Genomic DNA, 24,569 nt, shown 5'->3' with positions numbered 1-24,569 from the left:
CAAATAAAAACCTCAATGTATCTTCTTCTTAAAATCATAACTGATTTCCAAAATTCCAATCTTTTTAACAAAACTGCACAATGTCTTAATGATCTTATATCTCGTTTCATCTCTAAGCACTTTCTACCTCACAGCGTTTGCTACAGGCATTCTTCTTTCAATACCTCCAACATGCCATGCAGGTCTTGCTTTTCTCTTGCCCCCTGGTCTTCAGAACAATTTTTGCCTCTCCCTTACGCCATCTCATCCTTTAGTGCTCAGCCTAAATTCCACTTCCTCTGAGAAGCCTTCCCTAATGTCCCCAATCTGAGTTAGATACTCCCTTCAGGTGTTATTATATTTTCCCTATCATGGCACTTTTCATCTTGTATTTGAATTGCTTGTTTAGCTATTTCCCCATGAGACATACTTTGTGAGGCAAGAGACCATGTCTATCTTTTTCATAGTTGTATCCTTATGCCTACTACAGAGCCTGGTGTATATTAGGTGCTCAATAAGTAGTTGCTAAGTGAATAAAATGTATAAGCACATAATAGACATTATTATCTGTTTTTAAACTTAATTAGGATTCTATTTTATATCTTACTTTGTTCACTCTGCATTTTAAATGTTTTTTCTCTGTTGTAAGATAACCTTTTTTAAAACAAATTTTTATTGGCTATCTAGCATTCCAAGAGCATTGGTGGCACAGTGGTTAAAGCACTCGACTGCCAACCAAAAGGTTGGCAGTTTGAACCCACCAGCCACTCCTCGGGAGAAAGATGTGGCAGTCCGCTTCGTTAAAGATTACACCTTGAAGCCCTATGCGGCAGTTCTACTCTGTCCTGCAGCATCGCTGTGAGCTGGAATCAACTCCATGGCAACGGGTTTGTTTTTTGGCTGTTTTTTTTTTTTTTTTTTTTGTATATAGCATTCCACTGTATGGAGGCACCATAATTTAAACACTTGCTTACTGATGGATGTTTACTTCTTGCCACATTTCTGTTAATATAAAACAGTCTGATAAATATTGATAAATATTGTTGCCCAGCCTTTGCCTGAATTTCTAAATAATTCCTAAGGATCGAGTCATAGAATGAAAATCACTTGGTTACAGAATATTAATTTTAAAATATTTTCCTAATTATAGATATAATACCTGTTATTACAGAAAAATTAGCAAATATAGAAGAGTAAAGAAAATCCAACCATCTGAAGATTATGTTTTGGCAAATTTTCTTACTTGTCTACAGTCAGGTTAATTTTATTTTTTTAAACAAAAATGGGATTATACTGTTCAAGTGCTTTGTATCCCACCTTTTTTTTTTTTTTACCTAATATATTGTAAGCTTTTCCATATATCACTAAATATTTTTCAAGAATATGCTTTTAACATCTACATAATATTCTAATATATTACTCTAACATAATTTATCCATTCTCTTATTGGGCATTTAGAGTGTTTCTAATGTTTCAGTACTAAAAAATAACACTTAAATAAACAGTCTTGAGGCAGTATTGCCCAATGGTTAAGAGCATGGACTCTAGACTCAGACTGCTTAGATCTGAATCCTAGCTCTGCCACTTACCAGTGGCGACCTTGAGCAAGTTACTCTAACTCTCTATGACTCAATTTCCTCTTTCATAAAATGGGGACAATAACAGTACATAGCTCACAGGATTGTAATGAATTTTAAATGATTTAACAGATGTAATGTGCTTAGTAAGCACTAGCACTATCCAGCACATTGTAGGTATTATATAAATGTCTGGTAGTACTATAATTACATATCTTCATATTTCAGGTTTCCTTGGGATAAATTCCTAGAAGTGAAATTAAAGAATAAATTACAGTGAGGTGGAATGTTTAGTGGCCCCCTTACTCATTTTCTTGTTTTTGCTTAGAATCCACAAATTTTGGCTGGGTCTGTGACCACCTGGAATAAAGACCACATTTCCCAGTCTCCCTGTGGGGCTGTGTGAGTAAATTCTGGCTAACGCAAGCGGGAATTACTGGAAGTTTCCTCAGAGAAAGTAGATAACCCTTCTTCAATCCTCGCTGTTGGTTAGAAATGTTAACGTGATAACTGGGGCTTGAGTAGCCACAGATGAACCTAGGTGGGAATCACATACTAAGAATGTGCAACAGACAGAAGAAAGCTAGGTCCCTGTTGACTACAGAGCCTCCATACCAGGCCAGATCCACTTAACAAGAAATGAAACTTCTATCTTGCTTAGATGAATGTCATTTTGATATTTTAACAATCAAAGACAAACCTAATCTTATATGATATAAAAGGATCTATGTTTTCAAAAAATGCATCAATTTATATGCCTACTATCAGTGTGGACTGACAAACTCATCTTTGAAAAAGCTTTGCTTTTTTGAAAGAATTAAAAAAAAAAATCATTATATTAATTCGCATTTACCATTTTTTAAGTTTGTCTTTTGTGTTTCTTTCTGTTAGCTGTGGATTCACATCCTATATGCAATTTTCTGTTTTCCTTAAGGGCTTCTTCTGTTGCTTTTATGATTAAAAACACTCCCCTATCCTGAGATTAACCAGCTATTAATCAATTTTTATTTTTACTTTTATAGCTTTATGCTTTACATTTAATATAATAATGCATCTACATATTGCTTTAGGTACAGAGGAGCTGAAGACCCATTTTCTGCCAGACAGGAAACCAATAATTAAGTATAACGTAGACTGTTGGTTTAAGATAGGTATTATTTATAATGGCTTTAAGCATTAGTCTACTATTCCTAGCTCACTAAGACCATTTTTAAAATTAGGAATAGTTATTGAACATCTATATGACAAGATAAATGTTTAAGATTTAAATAAAAATGAGAAAGTTAAATGAGTATGATTTTTAAATAATAATAAAAACCTATATAAGTTAAAGAAAAAAATTCTGTAAAAATGAGTAGCAGAATCTTTTTAAAATTTCTACTTGACTATTACTTAAACTCATGTTTGCTCCTTTAATTTTTCACAAACTATAAGCACAAAAAGTTCTAACTTACCTCTTGAATGGCTGTCATGACAACATGCTGAACAGATTCCTCCATCACCATAATGGCTTGGATGTACTCTGAAAACAAGAACAATCTGGAATGTCACTGTTCAAGTTAAAGATAGTCAAGGGAGTAAAGGCTAATACTGCACAAATTCTTATAATTTCTTGTGTTTTGATTCTCCTAGGAATCCTTCATATATGCTTAAATCTATGTACCACAGGTAATGTAGTACAGGCTGAAAAATGACATTGTTTATCTTTCCTTACGAGAATTTCCCCCTCATTATTCCTTATCAATTAAGTGGAGGCTACAGTTAAAAGTCATGGGAACACAATATCAGCATGTGTGTCAATGTAAAAAGAAAGGGAAAAAGAAAAAAGAAAAACTAAAAGATGTCTTTCACGTTATTCTTTGCTGTATATGAAAACGTCTGAAATCTGTGCTTTCTTCTTATGTGAAATTAAAGCTTTGAATTGTGTGAAATTCCTACTGTAATATTTCTTACTATACAAAAGAAAAAACTTAATGAATCTGATAGCTGTTTAGGATAAAGAATTAAGATAAATTTAAGATAGCAGTTGCTACCATGTCAAATGAATATTGTATAATCCTGGGCTTTACAATAATGACCCACATCTTTAACAAGCTAAAGCAACAACTCCATCTCAGCCTCATCACTGCCAAAAAAAGAGAAGAAACTCTTAGCTGTTAGAGGTGACAAAGTCGAAAATATGATTTCTTGCCTTCTAAAAAAAGCCCTGGGCACAGTTTTCAGCATTTGCAAATCCAACAACAGATGACGAAAGTGGCATTAAGCTTAAAAAAAAATCAGCTGGATTCCAACAAACTTAGAAAATACATTTTAAAAAACATTTAAAAGGGTACTAATTAGGAAATTTTAGCCTCAACCTGGCCCCCAAATCCAAATCATCCAAAAATCAAATCACGAATAAACTATATCATCATAATCAAATTATCCAAAAAATCTTTTCACCCCTCCAAGTATTCTATGAAGGAGTCTTACTGTAAAATTGTCAGGGGATCTTTTGGCAAGTGCCTCATGTATTTGGAATGCAAAACTGTAATCTACTGCCCAACAGATGAATTGTACAAAAAAAAAAAAAAGTATTACAATATTATTAAATTATGAGATTATGACATTCTGGCTCTTAATGCCAAAGCCTTCAGTGTATTGAAAACACATTTTTTAAGGAAGTATTGTCCTAAGCATACTTATACCCATACATGCACATATACACAACACATCTAAACTACAGGCATTGTTCTTAGGCCAACATTAGAAATATATTACATTTCATCAGAAATCACTATTTGGTAAAAAATAATTCCTTTAGTCTGAGCTCAATGTTGTTTGTTTGGTTTGGTTTTGTTAATAAAGAACACTCTATGAGTGTTAGAATATAGGAAGGGAATGCTTTTAGACATTCTGTTCAAAGGTATTAAACACAGAATTCGAAGGCTATGGAGAAACTAGCATAGCTAGAATGAATAAACAGCCCTCAAAAGAAAAGACTGTGAATATGGAAGAGAAGCAGCAATGGCACTGATAATGGGGAAGGAAAACTTGATGATAGCTTACTGGAAGTGAAGAAAAGAACAGTAGGAATAGGGAGGTTAGGAAGTTAGTAAGGTGTGAGAGGGGAAGCGTTAGTTAAGAAGCGGTGTTGCCACGTCAAGGCCCTTCCCCGCGAACACCGTAAAATGCTAAATGATAAAATGATGATGAGAAACTACATTAATGTACAATTTTTAAAAATTTACAAATTTTTTAAATGTAAAATACAAGTACGTATGATTACTGGGTGCGCGTCTATGAGGCAATGCTGGAGAATGAGGTGTGCTATGTAAGGGACTTTATCCTGAAAATGCAGCTTTTGGGACCAAAAATTACCGCTCAGTTTAGTACAAAAAGCGTTAAGTTTAAATGTAGAGGAGACATGGATTTTTGTCCTTGTCTAGCCTCTCACGAGCAAGAAATCTTGAGCAAGTCATGTAATACTTACAAGTCCAAGTTTCCTAACTTGTAAAAAGTAGCTTTTGTTTTGTTAATGCCTAGTAGAGTACCAGGCGGAAGGCAGACAGTCAGGAAATATTATTATTAGTGTGCCTTCTACTACTAATCTTTGTTTTTCCTAATGACTACCATTTTATTTGCCCCACTTTGAGAAGTCAGATAGCCAAGATAAATGTATTCTGAGTCAGTATGTTCTGGGTAACTGTCCCTCACTTCTTTTGATTAAAAAAAAAATCTATAAACACAAAACCCTTTTTATTTGTATAGAGCTTTATGGATTATAAAGCAAACACACACAGACAATTTCATTTACTCATAACTTCCAGGTTTTGTATCTCATTTTGTAGAAGAAACAGCTGAATATCTTGTCTCGAGACAATCAGGTAGTAAATGGCAGTGACAGCTAACGTTTAACAATTCGCAAACTCTTTTTTTCTTAGTTCTCAACGTGTTCTGAGAGTGGAGAATGCTCTAAATCTGGTAAGTGGGATGTTAATATTCTATTCAGTAAGTTCACATCATTTGTACAATTTTAGGGAAAAAATTGAATCTAGGTGGTATATGAATCTTTGGCCCTATGTGAGAAGCTGAATATGTAAATATAACTTTTTTCCATAGAAAAATGGGCATAGGTAACATCCTTGTCTTTTCCTAGTCCTATCCCATAATAAAGATAGCTAGCCAACTCTTAATAGCTATACACTTCCAAGAACTTTCATGTATTACAAAGAATCCCAGGAAGTGATCATATCCTAACAGAATAAATACCTAAGAAGTCATTATCTGATACCAGTGAACTATGCTAAATAATTTCTCATTCACCTTAAAATCAAAGCATCTTCTCAGAGACTTAATGTCTCTTAAATCTTCATCTATGCTAATTTTCTAACCTTTGAGAGAAAACTAGTTGGATATTTCAGTAGCATACAAATACCATAAATGCTGAAAACCGTATTTTTTAAAATTTCAAAGACATTTTATTCGAAATTCTCAGTTTAGGAGGAAAGACATATAACAATGTTTACACATGCTTTAATGATTCATTTCCCTGTGCAACTTGCATTCTGAATAACAGTACAATAACAACAGTAAAAGAAAATAACCCGTTAGCACTTAAGTAAGAATCCACTCTGTAAAAGGACTCACTAACCTACGGGACACTGCGAGTTGCTGTTATCAGCTCTTCACGATTTTGAGCAAACAATGCATCAGTCATCTGGTTCTAGTCTAAAGATCAAGGTGTCTACACCTTTCTTATTCATGTTACAGCCTTTCAGAATAGAATGTGTTCTTTTTGGTTAAATTTGTGGACATGGGCACAGGAACTCATCATTTTTATCCCTTTCTTAGAAATAGAAAATTCTGTATTTTTAAGTCCACACTGCATAAGCAAACTAAAATTTGACTTTAAGACATGGCATACTAAAATCTAAAAGGAATAGGACTAGAGAGAGAGAGAGAGGAAAAAAAAAAAAAAGAATCCTAGGTCAGAGACCAATAATAGCAGTCTTAGCTTCTTGGCTTCAAGAAAACAATGCTGACTGTTCTTAAACTCAACACTAGAACATCAAACAGGGCAGATGAAAAATGAATGAAGATCTGTTTTGCATTACCAGGGGCGGAGTAGGGGAACGAGAAAAAGCCTTTGGGCTTTTAAAAAAAAAAAAATCTTCTTTAGTAATAGTCAAACAATGTGTAGTCATCATTTAGCACAGCCCCTATCTACTAATTTTCCTGCTTCATCTCCTTCCACCCCTCCCTCACGACACTCCAGTTATAGTGCTGTGTTTTTTAAAATCCCTCAAGGGTCTTTCTTACATTCAGTTTCCACTGGCCAGATGATTTACCCATCATCTTCCATGTCTCTGCTTAAACACCTTCCCTGACACCAAGTGTAGACTGTCTCCCATTTCTCTTTACCTTATGAACACTCACCAATGTTATGATTACACAGTTATCTGTGGCGTTATTTAATGTCCTTCCCTTCCATTCAACTGCAAGTTCACTGAAGGCAGCAGATACTGTATCTGGTTTGTCTAACACTGCGTTCCTAACCCCTGACACAATGTACGAGTTCAATAAATATTTGTGAGATAAATTAACTAGAGAAGAGGGAAAAATAAATTTAGTAACTAAGCTAAAAATATCTACTTTGTGTATGAGGAGTTTAAACAGTATTTTTATAAGAAATAGGTGATTTCTATGCAAATCCAGCAGTGTCAGTCGAGGAAATAGAAAAGCTTTTTAAGAAGAAAACCACTTTGGAAAAACTAAAACACAACATGTGAATTACGTTATTATCTATATATTAAAGCTGGTCTTCAAGACACCTCAACAAAGTCAAAATTTGTTGAATTGGACTTGTACACATAAAAGTACTACACTTACTTTTTAAATCCTATAACTTAAATTTTAACTTACTGAGACTAGCCTTCCCTCAGTCTAAATTAATGGTTTTACTAACTTACATGGCATATGTTCGTGGAATAAATATCAATCATTAGATAAACACCACCGTATGATAACAGACATTAAAAAAAAGCTCATGAAAACACACATTAGAAAGTTGAACTAAAATTAAAATACCATATATAAAAAAATTATAATAAAATGTGTCATGTTTGCTAGTAATAACTAACATTTCTTTAACATTATTATGTACCAGACACTGTACCAGATGTTTGACATACATTACCTCATTCAGTCCTCACAATAACCTTATGAAGTCAGTACCAACATTTCCATTTTACTAAGAAACCAAAACGCAGAGATTAAGTTACTTACCCAATATCCCACAGTTTATAAGAAGTGGAATAGGATTTGAACACAGGTTGGCTGGACACTGAAGTCCACGCTCTTAATCTTAGAAATATTTCCTAAACTGACATTTTATTTGCTGAATTAATTAACAGGTGAGCCAACAGTTTAGTAATAATGATAATGAGATGCTTCATTGGATCAATTCAGCTCTGGGAACTTAGAATTGGATATTTTAGACTGCAAGTACCAAGGACACAAGGAAAAGTAAAATACTTCACATTTACATGATTAGCAAAAAATTTTTCGAATACTGACATATACACCGGCAAATCATTAATTTATTTTAAATGTGTCTTTCCTTCTTTGTTATTCTTTGTGATGATTAATCCCCAAACTCCCTTTATTTCAAGGTTTTCTTTTCAGAGTATGGTAATACAAAATCCCTGTGGTATTTCTAAAAAAATGTATAATTATTTATAAGAAAGTGAAATGAAACAACTTTGATATATGTATTATTCTTTCCTTTAAAACACAGCCATGGCATCTAAAATTTAATTGTTAAAGAAGTAATTTCCCGAGAAAGAATATCTACCAGATTTAGGGGGACTCAATTCCAAAACCATTTTTATTGTTTTAGAGACTAGATATAATGATACTCTTCCTTCCCTTCCTCTTTCCCTACAGTAAATACTAACTTGTAAATGTTTTCATATGCAGTATGTCTTAAAAAAAAAACTCTAAGACATCTGTCTATTGTCTATTACATACGTATGCTGGGAATACCTACTCAACTTCTGTGCATGTCTGTTCATTTTTCCCAAACTAAAAGGTGGACCTTAGTCCAATTAACAGTGGATTTCATTACATTCGGTAGAGCTAAAATGCACTAAAAATAATCTACTCAAAGAATTATGTGGTCTTGTAGAAAGGGGAAGCACATCATCACAATCAAATTTATTCTGGCTTTCAAAACTTCAGCTTGAAAATAAATTACTAGCAAAATTGTAGAAGACAGCATTCTTTGAGGGTAGCCTTAAAAAGGTGTTATTGTCTGTACTCGTAATTTATATATAAAATATATAATATTTTTATTTATTTTAAATGCATACACTAACTTCAAAGAAATTACCTTGCTTCTGTTCACAGTTCACAGCACAGCCTAAAATGAGTTGAAGCATCCTTCCAAGTTCTGCAGCATCAGAATGCTCCCCAATAAGGTTCACATCAGGAAGGGTAAAGTCATTAATTTGCTGTCCTAAAATCTGAATGGAGATAAAAAGATTAAAATTGCATTTACATTTACATGACCAGATAAAATATTTGATAGAGATTAGTTTGTCAGCACCAGAAACTCACTGCCAAAGACAGAGATGTTGTGCCAATCTTACTCTCAGTTTCTGTGTTTACCTCTTATATCTAAATTATTACAACCTTGAATCACAGCAACTTACTGAGTACTATCAACCCCTCCTCCACCCAAGAGAAGACTGTGTACTCTCTGGAGAATTAGAACCAGAGAGGTGCTGAACCAGGATGGGGGTGGGGGAGTGAAGGGGGCGGGGGGCACCAGACACACTAAGAATAAATACAAGTTCACCCCCAACAGTAAGATTTCTTCTAACAACCATCACTTCATTTGACTCCCAAAATGCTGGCAGCGAGACACCTATATCAGGAAGAAGACTGGAGGATTCCTTTACAGGGAAGGAAATTGACTGGCCCCAAATTAGATGACTTACTATAGACAAAGCTATGCTTGATACACTCACGGTGGAATTTATTAGTTAAAAAGCACCCCCACTCTGATTCTGATCAGCTTTTTACAGTGCTTTATTTGTTAACATCAGCAAACAACCAAGGATCATCAAGCCATTTACGTAAAATCTCCAACATGACAATCAGAGACAAACACTGAAACAAAGAAAGTCAGAGGAAAGCAAACCACACAGGAAGTGGAAGAAAAAAAAATTTAAATCCTATAACTGGATATATACACAGGTGGTAAAACTATCAAGAAAAAAGTAAGGAAATGATCATTTAAAAGAACAGGACAGTAGTTTTCTCTAGTAGGTGAGGAAAGGGGCTGTGATCAGGAAGGTAAACACGGGCCATATGAGGGTGGTGGCAACTTTCTATTTCTTCACCTGGATGACATGACTGTTTTCTGTTACAACTAACTGTTAGACTGTACATATACATTTTATGTACTTTTATGAATGCATGCTTATTTTACTATGAGAAAATGATGAAGGTTCTAGAAGAGAGAGGGCTGTTTTTTTTTAAGGTAGTTAAGGAAGGCCTCTATGTTAAGGCAGAGACCTGAAATGAGGATGTAAACCATACAGTTATACGGGGCGGGTGTTGGGGGGTGGCGTGGTGGGGGTGGTGGTGGTACACCAGGCAGAGGTTACGGCAGGGCAAAGTCTTAAGGTAAAAGTACACCTGGTGAATTCCAAGAACAGCAAGAAGGTCAGTGTGGCTGGGGTAAAGGAGAGGTAACAGATGAGATGAGGTAAGAGCTAGGGTTCGGGGGCAGGTCATCTAGGTCCTTGTGAGTCACATTAAGGATGTGGATTTTATTCTGAATAATATGGAAAATAAATTGAATCAAACAAAGAGAAATACACCCCCAACCCAGATTAAACTGAATCTTCCCCCTTCTACAGGAAAAACAATTGCTAGAAGGATATACGAGAAACTGGTAACAGTGATGCCTCCTGGGAAGCATCTGGGAAGCTGGGGTGGGAGGATGAATTGCTTTACCCTGTTTACCCATTTGTTGCTTTTTAGAATTACCAACTCATGAAATGAATAAACTAAATTAAATATGAAACTAAAAACTTCTATAATTAATAGTCTCAGAGATAAGAGAAAATATGACATCCATAAAGCTAGGACAGTATATAAAAGTTACATTCAGAAAACAAAGCAGTGCTCCTGAAAATAAAAAATATGATGGCAGAAATGAAAATCTCAATAGGCAAGCTGGAAGAAAGGTATGTAATTATCTCAGAAAGTAAAGTAAAAACACAAGACAGAAAAAAGAAGAGAAAAGGTTAGATAATTAAAAGATCAGTCTTGGAGGTTCAATAGCTGGATATGAGCTCTAAAAAGAGAACAGAGAAAATAAGGAAAAAATGAGTAAAAAATAAGGAAATTTCCCTAAACTAAAATTCCTGGGTATTCAGATTTTAAGAGCTTGCTAAGTGCCAAGTACAATAAAGAAACAAAAATACAGCAAACCAGAACACCTCCCACCAAAGCACACCACCGTGGCCATTGGAGATAAAAAGATCCTACCTAAGAGCTTCCAGAAAATGAGCAAGTTACCAACAAGAGACTGGGAATTCAAATGACAGATTTTCAATAGCAGCATCGGAAACTAGAGGATAATGAAGTAATATTTTCAAAATACTGAGAGGTTTTTTCCAACCTAGAATTCCATATCCAACTCAATCATCAAGCGTGAGGGGACAATTAAAATATTTTCAGATACGTAAAAGCTAAAACAATTCACCTATCATGTACCTTTTCTCAAGATGTCACTGGAAAATGTGCTTCACCAAGATACAGAAATAAACCCGGAAAGAGAAATACATAGGATTCAGTAAATGGAATACCAAATAGGAGAAAGACAAAGGAATTGCCAGAATAAGGGAAAAAGGTAATGTCAGAACATGAGTTTATTTTAGCAAGAACTCTATCTTCATGTAGTTTATAGACCAGGGTGGAAAACATAAAATGAGTGAGGAAATGCACAGAGAAATATATTACAAACTGCAGTAGGTAGTAAGAAGGAAACGAACATTGAGCCATGAGAGAGAATAAATGGGAGACTGGTAACAAATCACACGGTACGGGCTCACTAAACGGTTGCGTATGCTCAAACTGAGCAAGCACCAACCACACACACTGATTTTAGTCTTACTGACTCTCCAACTCTTCCCTATAATCATATAGCAATGAGTATAAATTAGGTTTCTAAAAAGATCATAAGGAAATTTTTGAAGACACTGAACTATCCTCAGCAACTGGATTCCCTCCTCAGTGGGCACTATCAGCGGGGCTAAGTAACTCTAATTGGGGCCACAGGGTAACACTGATAGAACCAAACCCAACGCATTGCCAAGGAATATTTCAGGGGTGGGAAGGTGGGGGAGGCGAGGAGAAAGAAGAAAAATAATAAGAGGGGGAAGAAAGAAGTATATGTGGGTAGACTATCTGTGCCTCGGTTTTTCATCTGTAAGACGGGGATAACAGCGCTTATTTCAACTGGTTAGAGGGTAGCACTAAGCACAATACTGGCTCATGTCAACACTCAGTATAAGTTCCTGAGATATCATCATCTTCACTGCCATACATTTTCTATTTCTTTTTTTATTGTAATACTTTACTGAAAGTTACCATATTACTGAAAGGGCCGTTTATCCTTTACAATATGAGCATGATGCTTAGAATAAGGATAATCACTTCTTCTAAGCCCAAAAGATCTACCAAATATTGTTCCTTAGCACACTTAGGAAATAACATTTTAGGAAGTAAAATGACAGGCATAATCACCTGCATTATTTTTTTAATTCTAGCCAAAAAAAAATCACATTCTTTTTGTTCATTACAGTCTTCAAGATGTCTAATACTAACTGTATGAGCATATTTATATATTTTAAATATCATATATTCTTGGAAATGAAATATTTATTTGAAAGGGTTTTCCTTCAAAATTATATAGTAAAACCTGTGAAAGCCAGAACCTTGGTAAGGCAGAAACCTATCAGAGAAGGAAAACTCAAATGTTTTCCACTAAGGAGAGCGACAGAAGAGTGGTAAGGCTGCACCCTGTCAAAGGCGGAAAACCTGCGAGACCCAGAAAACAAGGCAGTCTGTCAAGTTCTGGCTCTCACAGATTTCACTGTCTTTATCTAACATGATTTGAAATTACAAAGTGCCTACTGTATGACTGCACTGTGCTGGGGGCTGGGAGGTACCAATAACTACAACAGATCCGGCCCAAGCTCATCTCATGGCTCTAGGAATGTAATAAACCAACAAATAAGAACACTGCTGATATGGCAAGGATTAAAGGGAATGAGCCGGGTGATGTGACTCAATAACGGGGGTGGGAGATGAATGTGCTCAACTGGAGTCAGCAAGTGCTAAGGGAAAGCTCTCTGAGGAGGTAACAGTAAGCCAGGATCTGAAGGATAAGCATGAGCTAGCAATGACAAGAGATGAGGGAAGAACGGTCCACGCAGTAAGTGTAAAGTCTCCAAGGAAGAAAAGGGCTTGGCACATTTGAGGAACAGAAGTAAGATGAACGGGGAAAACATCTGATAAGAGTTCCTGTCTGACCACTTATAAGGTCTCTGGGATGATGAGCGATAAGAAGGTTTAAAGAGAGAGAATGTATGAGGTAGTATTTTTAGAGAGTCTGGGAAAGGCCATGTTAGGGAAATAATGTAGGTTTCCAGGTAGTAGTTGTGTCCACTGTAATCATGAAATTTAAAGTTAAACTAGTTAGTTCCACCGCTTTTTTTTTTTTTTCCCCTAGCAATGTCTGACTCTACTGATGCACTCAGGATAAGTTGAGTTCATTCAGGGTTGGAATTTTGCCAAGGAATAAAATGGAGGCAGGCAAAGGAGCTGATTATAATGATGAAGCATGGACTCAATTACCTTCAGAGGTAAGGGAAGATAAGAGAGTTAATAGATGGCAGCAAGCATTGTAAAATTTAACATAAATTAATAATCATCCACAAACTACATACTGCCAAGTAAACGGTGCGTTGAGCCAACATTCTAGAAAATATATAGTAGACAAACTGATTATTAATTGTGAAGGCAATTTTTTCTTAACTTAAAACTACTGTAAAATTAAACTATCCTAATATTTTGATACACAATGACCAAAAAGCCATTACCTCATGATTGTAATCCAGGATTCCTTTTAAAATTTTCTTTAAGTTGCTTATCTATTTAAAGAGAGAGAAAACAACTGAATAAAAGGCAAGCACAGATCAAAACATATTTTAACATAAAAATTTTCTGAATCAACCAATCATTCAAGTTAATCATAACGTAAATTAAAAAATAAAATTTAATAGGATATTTGAATTACCATCATCAAAACACGACTACTGCATTTTTTGCAAATAATGTGCCTACATAAATAATACGCCACACATACAATGTGTGCCATGTGCACTTATGAAAATAGCGGGGGAGGGGGTTGCGTGGTTGGTAAAAGACATATAATGCACGTGTTATTTGCATAAAATACAGTAATGGCTTAAATTATTTGATATAAGATTTATAAAACAAATTAAGTTTCCAATTATGTAAAATTTTCAACATTATGATCACACTGACAAAAATTGGAGGATATTTGAATGAGACTTAACAGTAAAGTTAAATCATTCAGATTTTCTGCATGTAAAGGAAAAAAAAACATGCCATCCTTGATGAAGACCTCAGTTCAGTGCTGCTGTCCCTAGGAAAGTGGAGTTGTATTTTACATTGAGGTTAAACTCTAAAATCAGAGCATTAAACAAAAATTATAGTTAAAATTACTCTTGGAAATCTCTGAAAATAACCCACAAATTATAATATCTCCAAATTCCTCCACTGCCAGAAAAGGCTATTTCGTTAGTTGAACACCAAACAAACTACATATTTAGCAGCCATTAGGTTAAAAAAAAATATTGTTATATCTTAAAATACTTCAATAACAAGATATGTGTGCTATAAAAAGCACCCTACTGACAAGACAGGATGAGGGACGCATACACCGACGTCTCCCAACACACTCACTCGAGAGCATAAATTGACTGGCCATATGCTATTTGGGGGAAACGACGGGCAGAATCACCTGCACTATGTGCTGTAAATTGTTAACAGTTTTCCTCTTTTTGTTTTTTTTTTTTGGACACAACTCATGCTGTTGAATTTGTGTTAAGGTACACGGGTATATAATAAGATTCTGTTGATCATCAGCTAGCCTTCTCTGGCTACTGTTAGTAAGCTGAAGATGTCCTGGGACAGAAGACAGTAGCTTTATTTGTGGCTATCAAATAAAAGAGGTTGGATGACAGCAGTGTACTCCAGTGGTTAATCAAAGACGTGATTATTTTTAAGGGAGAAAATAACCTGAAACTAGCTTATTTATATTTAAAAAAAACTTTCCACAAATAAAGTTAACATAACATGCCTATACTTTTGAAAATATTTGAAGACATGGGAAATACATAACTTATGTCCTTTATTCTAGGATGTTCTTTTGTTCATATTTTAACATTTGAAATTAAAATGTCTTAAAAATCAATGTGTGTGCATTCAAAATGGTAGGTTTTTCTTCCCCCTCTCTAACAAAAAGTTATATATCTTATCATCAATTAATGGCATCTTAAGATTGAAGAAAATATAACAGGGTGAACTACTGAGGAACAGGAATGTAAAATCAGAACTGAAAACAGTAGTTACTGACATTAACACTATGATAAACATTTTTCTCTTCTTCATATTGCTAACATTGCCATACTCATAACAATGAAGACTGTGTGTGTGTATTTGTGTGTGTGTGTGTATTTGTGTGTGTCTGTTTAGAGGGGAATGCAACTCACTCTTTGGTCAGCCACCAAGCAAACACAAATGATTAGTAGCAAACTGTTTTAAACATATGCTATAACATTAAAAAGTAATTATTTTAACTGCCTAGTCTTGAAAGATTGTGTAGATATTAAAATAGTGCCATCAGACAGTTCCCATTCACTCTACATTAGTAAAAAGAAGGAATTACATTTTGGCAGATCCAATATCTAAGCAGTCATTATACACTTTTCATCAAAGACATGTTTTGTGGGGAAACGTAAGGACAGACCAAGCTTAGCATATCATAAATCCACAGGCTTCACACACCTACTCATTTGCATTTCTGGGTATATATCAGTCTACATAAAAAAGAAATGGTTCCGGGGTTTTCTGAACTATTGGTTGTGACCATTATTGGCTCATAAAAATCAATTAAATGCAACAAAATTATAGAGACAGAGGACAAATCAGTGGTTGCCAAGGATTATGGATGGGGAGTGGTATGGATGTGACTATAAAGGCAGCACCAGAGCCCTGTGGTGCAGGAACAGTTCTTTATCTTCACTGTGGTGGTGAACAACTCTACATGTGATAACTACATAGAACTCTACACACACGCACACACATGCGCACACACACACAAGTGAGTGCATGTAACACTAGTGAAATCTGAGTGAACTCCGTGGATTTTCAGTTCCCTAGTTTTGATATTGTACTATAGTTATGCAAGATGTTACCATTGGAGAAACTGAGTGACAGGTACATGAAATCTTTCTGTACATTGTTTTTCTTTTTGTGATTCCCTGTGGATCTATAATTATTTCAAAATATAAAGTTAAAAAATCACTTTAGAGGGTTTCAACTAATATTTTTCAAAATAAAATAAAAACATCACTGTATAAAGTAAGGGTAAAAACTTATTTCAGCTAAATAAGCACATACACGTACAAGATTGAAAGGTGGGTTTTGGTCAAAGAAGCTTGAGAAATATGGGAACTTAATGTACTAGGAAGGAAATGAAAATGTTTCATTCTATGAGCGTTCTGGACACAGTTGATAATGACCAACTTTTTTCAGAATTAATAACAACGGGCGCCCTGATGGCGTAGTGGTTAAGAGCTCAGCTGCTAACCTAAAGGTTGGCCGTTCAAATCCATCAGTGGCTCCTTGGAAACCCTATGGGGCAGTTCCATTCTGTCCTATAGGGTCGCCATGAGTCGGAACCGACTCGATGGCACCTAACAACAATAACAACACTAGCAACACACACATATATGTGCTGAACGCTTTTGTATGCACTTTACATATATTAACTCATTTACTTCTGTGCGGTAGATCCTATTATAACCTTAATTATACAAATGGGGAAACTGAGGCACAGAAAGGTTAAACAACTTTCCCAGGATAGTAAATGGCAGGGCTGCGATACGGACACAGGCATTCTGGTTCCAGAGTCCAGGCACTTGGCCACTATGCTTTACTGATTTACATTGTTTATTGGTGAGCAACTTCAGGTTAACCTTAATTTTCAATCCTAGATTATTTCACTATAGGCTGCCTGAGTTTCTGAAGCTCACTGGACACAGCAGACCAAAAATCAACAAATATTATACACATACAAATGTTTAAGGATTAATTAACAGATGAGAATACCTTTAGTCTCCAATTATCTCCTACTTCGGTTTTGATTCTGTTTAGCCAATTTTCATCAAAATATACAGGATCTCTGCAAATAAGGAAAAGCTAGTATATTAGGAACATGTGGCTATAAAACTAAAAAAACAAGGAAAATTGAAACCCATCCCACATCATCACTAAATGGAAATATAAAAATGTATTTGCCACGTATCAGCCACTAAACAATACATGCAACCAGATGCAACTACAACAGATATCTCTAAAATAAACTTATCAGCGCATTAAAAAAAGATATTTTATCAAAAAACAAAAAGGTGAAAAATAGTAACATACAATTAAAAATTTTAAAAACATAAATCAGTACCCAAACCTAGGATTAACATATTGTAGATACCACCCTAATATCTAAAAATGTTCAAACATCAAATGACATGATTTTAAAGAAGCAAAAGAAATATACTGAGAAGTTAAAATAAGCTTTTTAGTTAATATTTCAATGACCTCTACCACCTAATATTTCAAAGATCACCAATGATGTCATCAATATTTCAACTTCTTCAAATAATGTAAACTGAAAACCTATTTTCTCAGATGTAGTACTAGGCACTAGACAAAGCTGGATACCATTTCTGTTTGCAAAAGGCTTATTAACATCTGAGATAATACCGGTGTAGACAAACATACTGAAACAAGGATAACAAGGATACAACCTAAATACACTTATTTTTCTTAGGAAAACCTTCCATTCGTCTATAAACTATAAAGGAAAAAAAAGTTTTTAAGCCCAGCATTACCCTCATTTTAAAGATTTTGAAACTAAGGTTCTAAGAACTTAAATTATTTTTCTAAGATCACAGACAGAACACCTATGTTCATCCTCCTCTAGCAATTGCTAAGTCCAAAGATTTTTCCATAACACTACAACTGTCTCTACTTGCCCAAAAAACAGAATGGCAATAAGAAAAAAAAGTATACATAAATATATATACATATATATATATATATTTTTTTTTTCCAGGATACAAGCCCCTTTTCAGACATTATGGTGCGCAAATATTTGCTCCCATTGTATCAGCTGTCTTCATTTTTTTCATGGCATATTTTATAGCACAAAGGTGTTTAACCTTGATGAAGTCCAATTTATCTATTTTCTTTAATTTTGTTGCTTGTGCTTTTGGTGTATCTAAGAAGCCTTTGCTTAGCCAAGGTCATGAAGATTTACCCCTATGGTTTCTTTTAAGAGTTTTATAGCTTTAGCTCTTAACACTTTGGTCTTTGGTCCATTTATGTATGGTGTAAGGAAGGGGTCCATCTTCATTCTTTTGCATATGGATAGTCATACTCATCTACGTACTTCTGTTTTAAACTTAATCTAATGTCTCAGTCAAGGTTCTCTTGCTATTAAGTAAGACAACCCCATCTGAGCAAGAATGTGCAAAAAAGGGAAAATTACTAGAGGATCACTAACGTATTTTAAGGTACAGAAAAATACCTGGGCCTCACAAAGTATAGGAGTAAGAAACCAGAAAGCTGTCAAGAATCCACAGTACTCTCTTTCTGACTTTCACCTTTGTTTCTTTTTGTCCATCAATGCCATTTCTTCCCTTTAGACCAACCTTTTTGTTTCTCCATGAACAATGCTGAAGATGGTTGCGCACATGTTCCAAGTTTTCACTGCATCAGTTCAAGCAAACAGTTTAAAGACCAGCTATTTCTCGGTCCCAATTCTAAATCCCCAGGATAACCCAAATGATCCAGCTAGAGTCTGTTTTTCATCCTTTGTCTAATTACATGTAGCCAAAAGGATGGGGGGCTGCAAGTAGGACATGCACAACTTTTGAGGGAAGAAGGACCACACCTGTCAGGGGAAGGGTGAGATCTCAGAGAAACGAGCCTGTTGTAAACTGGGCAGACACCTCCAAAAGTACTCTATTTGCCTACAACCTCCTGTAAAAAATGTGTAATGGAAAGTGAAACAACAATCTAGCAGCGAATTCTACTAAAACATTAAAGAATTGTAAAACCCAATTCAGACGTTAGAAAGAGTCAATGTATTTTTGATATTTAAACAATCTAAAAAAAACAATCATTGACAATCAAGTATGAATCTTCTCAACTGAAGAAGACTCATAAAAAACTGGAGGACAGTCTGTGAGTTTGGTGCTATGTGGCTGATAGTTACCAAAGGCACTGAACTTTCTAAAAACCAAACTAAACCGGGTGTCATCGAGTTGATTCCGACTCATGGCGATTCCATGTATTTCACAGTAGAACTGTGCTCCACATCAGCTCAATGGCTATGATCGCTCAGGAGTAGGTTGCCAGGCCTTTCTTCTGAGGTGCCTCTTGGTGGATTTGAACCACAAATCTTTGGTTAGTAGCCGAGCATTTAACTGTTTACACTACCCAGGAACTCCCTCCTGAACTTAATAACTAGCAGCAGTTCATAAAGATACTTTCATTTTAGCAGAAAGCCCTTAACTTATATATATATATATATATATATATATATATATATATGCACATATATATATATAAATGCTTTGAAATGTCTAAGAAATTTTATACTCCAAGAACTCCAAGGTTATGAGAGACTTTACTTGCAATTTAGAGTAATACACTTTATGAACACAGAAAACTCTTAATAAAATGTTTGAAATCAAGCATCACGATACAGTCTGTGTATTCCCTACAAGATTACCAAATCAAAATCTCAGAATCATGTTTGAGGTGGGGAGGGAAGACAAGAAAAACAGTCTCTATTATCATGTACTGTTATAGTAGCTGTCCTCCAGTCAACTCAGACTCACGGCGTCCCCATTTACAACAGAACAAAATGCTGCCTGGTCCTCTATCATCCTCACAATTGCTGGCATGTCTGAATCCATCATTGCAGCCACTGTGCCAATCCATCTCACCAACGGTCTCCCTTGCCCTTGCTGGCCCTCTACTTCACCAAACATGATGCCCCCCTTCCACTAAGTGATCCCTCCTTGTGACGTTCCAAAGCAAGCAAGTCAGACAATGTTCTGTTGTGATTTATAAATTTTCACTGGCTAATTTTCAGAAGTAGACCAACAGGCCTTTCCTCCTAGTCTGTCTTAGTCTGGAAGCTTGGCTGAAACCTGTCCACCATGGGTGACCCTGCTGGTATTTGAAATACCAGTGGCATAGCTTCCAGCATCATAGTAACATACAAGCCACCTCAGCATGACAAACTGACAGACTAGTGTACTAAGTATGAAGTACCAGTAACATGCCAGGCACTGAATCAGGCACTTTAAATTCACAACAATATCGCGGGGAAGGTATTATTATCCTTTTGTTATAGTTAAGAAACATCAGACTCAGAAATTAAGTAATTTTCCCAAGTTCATTCAGATAGTAAGTGGCGGAGTTAACGGTACGTTTTTGTTAAAGCAGACTGTAGGGTTTAACACATAAATGGTTACCGTAAAACAACAGTAAAGTCCTGTGGATGATTATCTATCTCTTTCAGTCAGTAAACTAGGTCAGAACTGCTCACGGCACTCTACGATCCTTAAGGGGAGGCACTTGTTCTCATTCACTAGGGTACTGCCCAGTGTCTCATACTTGGCACATAGCAAGTTCTCTATAAATATTTGCAGACTAAACTATGACGTTTGGAAAGTGATAGCATTTTTATTTAATAAACTTCCAATCTACTACTTAGGCAGGACATACCAGGAATAGCAGTCTACAGCCTTCTTAAATTCAATCAGACTATTCCTAGTAATAAACTTTGACTCAATATATAGGCATCTGGCCATGTCTTCTGTAGTTTACATTTCCAGCAATGTTTTCTAAGTGCCCCTTAATTAACGCTCTCAGGCTAGGATCAAACAACATACCATTACTCTTCTTAAAAATCTTAATAGGTTATGGGTCTGCACAGATAAGTAAATAACAACTGGTAATCTCACTGGGGCATTCCTCCTGAGTAAGAAGCTATTTTTAGCTTCTTAATATGTCCTGACTCCTAAGGAAAAAAAAAGAAACACAAAATATACATAAGCATTTCCCTAAATTCTGCCAGCAATACACGTTTACCTGTCTGTAACTTATGTACAAGTTATAGCTTAAATTAAAGGAAAAATTCATAAATTTTAGTTCTTAATATAATTCCAGAAATATATTGTCTGCTTGCAGTTAATTCCCTTCATAGGAAAAACAAAAATATTTCTACTGCTAGAATTAGGTACTACTATCATGTTTTTAATGAACTCCCCAAAATTAAGACAGCATCTAGTACAAGCATTGTTATTTTTATTCCATTAATTAATACAGCATTTTTATTAGCAAACTTCAGCATTTTTAGATATGTTGATTCTTAGGTAGACTTCTATTTTGTAATAACCTTTTAATTACCTAAAATAATCTTCCTGGTACTCTGACATTAAATCTGTTTTGCAGAGTTGCCTGTAATAATTAAATTTCATATCCATAATGACAACAAAAATACAGTAAATTATGCTCAGCCCCTACCTACTGAGTCATAATAAGCTGCCTCAAAAGGGATGGCTCTAAACGAAGGACAGCCAATGTAGGTACCATAAAAATAAAGGAATCCTTTTAAGAGGCACTCCACCACTGCCCATGGTTGGACCTTCATTTTCTCTTCTTTTGGCCTTGTCTGTTTCCTATTCTCCCCTTTTTCTCGCACTCTGAAAACAAAAATGAATGGCACTTAGAGGCACAACTTGCCACGTCCAATCTTGCTCTTTCAATCAGTATGTGGAGAACTCTTCCTGAAGACAAAGGATGAAAGAAAACAAAGTTGCTTTCTTCTAATTTCAAAGTCAAATGTTCTAATTCCATATGTATTCATTCATTCATCAAATATTTCCTGAAAAATCTACTGAAGAGCAAGACAAGGGGATATGGAGTGTAAGGGTGGTGGCAATATTAAATACGATGGTCACAGTACGCTTCACTGAGAAACTGACTAACATCAGTGAAGGCTGGAAGGTGGTGAGTAAGATTGTTCATGTGGATGTCTGATTGAAGAGCATCCCAGGCAAGGGAAAGACCATGCAAAAGTCCTAAGGCAGGAAGTACCTGACATGTTCAAGGATGAACAAGAAAGCTAGTGCAGGAAAGAACCCTAGTAAATGAGGTCAGAGTGGTGATAAGTGGTTCAGATCACTTAGGGTCTTACATATGATAGTAAGGACTTCAGCTTTTACCCTGAGTGAAATGGCATACCACTGCAGGATAATGACTAGCAAATACGACTTACTAAAGGGTCACTCTGGCTGCTGGGTTCACAGTAGACTGTAGGCAGACAAGGGTAGATATACTAGTCAAGAGATTATTAACACAATCCAGGCAACAGATGACAGTGGGCAGACCAACAGGATAGAAGGTAATAATTTTTATCATAAAACTTTTTTCAAAATACAGTAAAGTAGGATAATATGGTGAACAACCATATGCCAATCACAGATGTTTAACGTTCCTCCATATTTGCTCCATGTCACGGATTGAACTGTGTTCCCCAAAAATATCTGTCACCTTGGCTAAGTCATGATTCCCAGTATTGTATGACTGTTCACTATTTTGTCATCTGATATGATTTTCCTATGTGTTGTAAATCTTATCACTATGATGTTAAAGAGATGGATTAGCGGCAGTTATGTTGATGAGATCTACAAGATTAGACTGTGTCTTAGGCCAAACTCTTTTGAAACATAAAAGAGAGAAGCGAGTAGAGAGACGGGGGAACCTGATACCACCAAGAAAGCAACGCTAGGAGCAGAATGCTTCCTTCGGACCCGATGTTCCTGTGCTGAGAAGCTCCTTGACCTGAGGAAGACTGATGACAAGGAGCTTCCTCCAGATCTGACAGACAGAGAAAGACCTCCCCTGGAGCTGATGCCCTGAATTTGGACTTCTAGCCTACCAGACTATGAGAGAATAAATTTCTCTTTGTTAAAGCCATCCACTTGTAGTATTTCTGTTATAGCAGCACTAGATGAGTAACACACTCCATCATTCACTCATTATTTACTGTAGTAAATCTATAGGTGACAAAACATATGCCATTTCAACAATTTTCACATCTTTTTAAATTTTAAAAAATTACAGAATCTGACATTTCTCTCTAAAACTTTGCTATGCATAAGGACATTTTCCTATATAACCATAATTCTGTTATTATATCTAATACCCACAAATACCATCTCAAACTCAGTCCATATTCAAATTTTCCTCCATTATCCCCAAAATGTCTTTTACAGTTGGTTTGTTGGTTTGCTCTAGCTAGAATAGTCCACTATTTCTTTTTTTCTCATGACACCGACATGTTGAGATGAGGCCAATTGTCCTGTAAAACATCTCAATTTCTGAATTTGTCTGATTGTTTCCTCACGACTTAGTTTAACTTATTCCTCTAGCTTCTGTAAACTGGACACTAGATCTAAAGGCTTGATTTAGATATGTCTTGAAAGTAAGCCATCAGGATTTCTTGACAGATTGGATGTGGGATGAGAGTAAAAGTTGGAAGCCAAGGATAACTCTAAGGTTTTTTGGTCTGAACAACTGGAAGACTAGAAATGCCAACAACTGAAATGAGAAGACTTCTGATAGCATGGGTTTGGGGCATAAGACTGGGAGTTTAGTTTTAGACATAGTAAGTTTGAGATGTCTATTAGACCAAACTGGAGATGCTGAGTAGACAATCAGACAAGTCTGCAGGTCAGAGGAAAGATTCATAGTGGAGATAATAAATTCGAGAGTTACTAGAATATGGATGGTATTAAACCCATGAGACTAGATGAAATCAAGGGAGTGAATGCAAACACAAAAGAGAAGAGGAGTGAGGCCTGAGTCCTTAAGTACTCCAACATTAAGAAGTAGAATACCCTGAGGGACCAAATTACTGGGTTGAGGGCTGGGGACCCTGGGGACCAGCTCAACTGGCATAAGATAGTTTATAAAGAAAATGTTCTACACCCTACTTTGGTGAGTAGTGTCTGGGGTCTTAAAAGCTTGTGAGCAGCCATCTAAGATACTTCACTAGTCCCACCTCATCTGGAGCAAGGGAGAATGAAGAAAACCAAAGACACAAGGGAAAGATTAGTCCAAAGGACTAATGGACCACACCTACCACAGCCTCCACCAGACTGAGTCCAGCACAACTAGACGGTGCTCGGCTACCCCCACTGACTGCTCTGACAGGGACCACAACAGAGGATCCCGGACAGAGCTGGAGTCAAATGTAGAACAAAATTCTAACTTACAAAAAAAGACCAGACTTACTGGTCTGACAAAGATTAGAGAAGCCCCAAGAGTACTGCCCCCGGACATGCTTTTAACTCAGTACAGACGTCACTTCTGAGGTTCACCCTTCAGCCAAAGGTTAGACAGGCCCATAAAACAAAATGAGACTAAATGGGCACACCAGCCCAGGGCAAGGACGAGAAAGCAGGAGGGGACAGGAAAGCTGGCAACAGGGAACCCAAGGTCGAGAAGGGGAGAATGCTGACATGTCGTGGGGTTGGCAACCAATGTCACAAAACAATATGT

At 36.0% G+C, this 24,569-nt stretch overlaps 1 protein-coding gene across 4 annotated transcripts in view; it reads right to left on the bottom strand.

Moving 5' to 3' along the window:
- The window catches only part of HOOK3 (hook microtubule tethering protein 3), a 126,266-nt gene that overhangs the window by 82,315 nt on the left and 19,382 nt on the right, over positions 1-24,569 (bottom strand). For all 4 annotated transcript variants that reach the window (XM_004382093.3, XM_023736661.1, XM_023736659.1 and 1 more), the window contains 4 exons: positions 17,037-17,109; positions 13,718-13,768; positions 8,929-9,061; positions 3,011-3,078 (listed from right to left, as the gene is read on the bottom strand). In XM_004382093.3, coding sequence (XP_004382150.1) covers positions 3,011-3,078; positions 8,929-9,061; positions 13,718-13,768; positions 17,037-17,109 — 325 coding nt within the window. The remainder of the gene's footprint in view (positions 1-3,010; positions 3,079-8,928; positions 9,062-13,717; positions 13,769-17,036; positions 17,110-24,569) is intronic.

Source organism: Trichechus manatus, unplaced genomic scaffold (assembly GCF_000243295.1).
Source record: "Trichechus manatus latirostris isolate Lorelei unplaced genomic scaffold, TriManLat1.0 scaffold00090, whole genome shotgun sequence".
Classification (NCBI taxonomy): Eukaryota; Metazoa; Chordata; class Mammalia; order Sirenia; family Trichechidae; genus Trichechus; species Trichechus manatus.
This window is presented reverse-complemented; position numbering and strand designations above follow the sequence as displayed.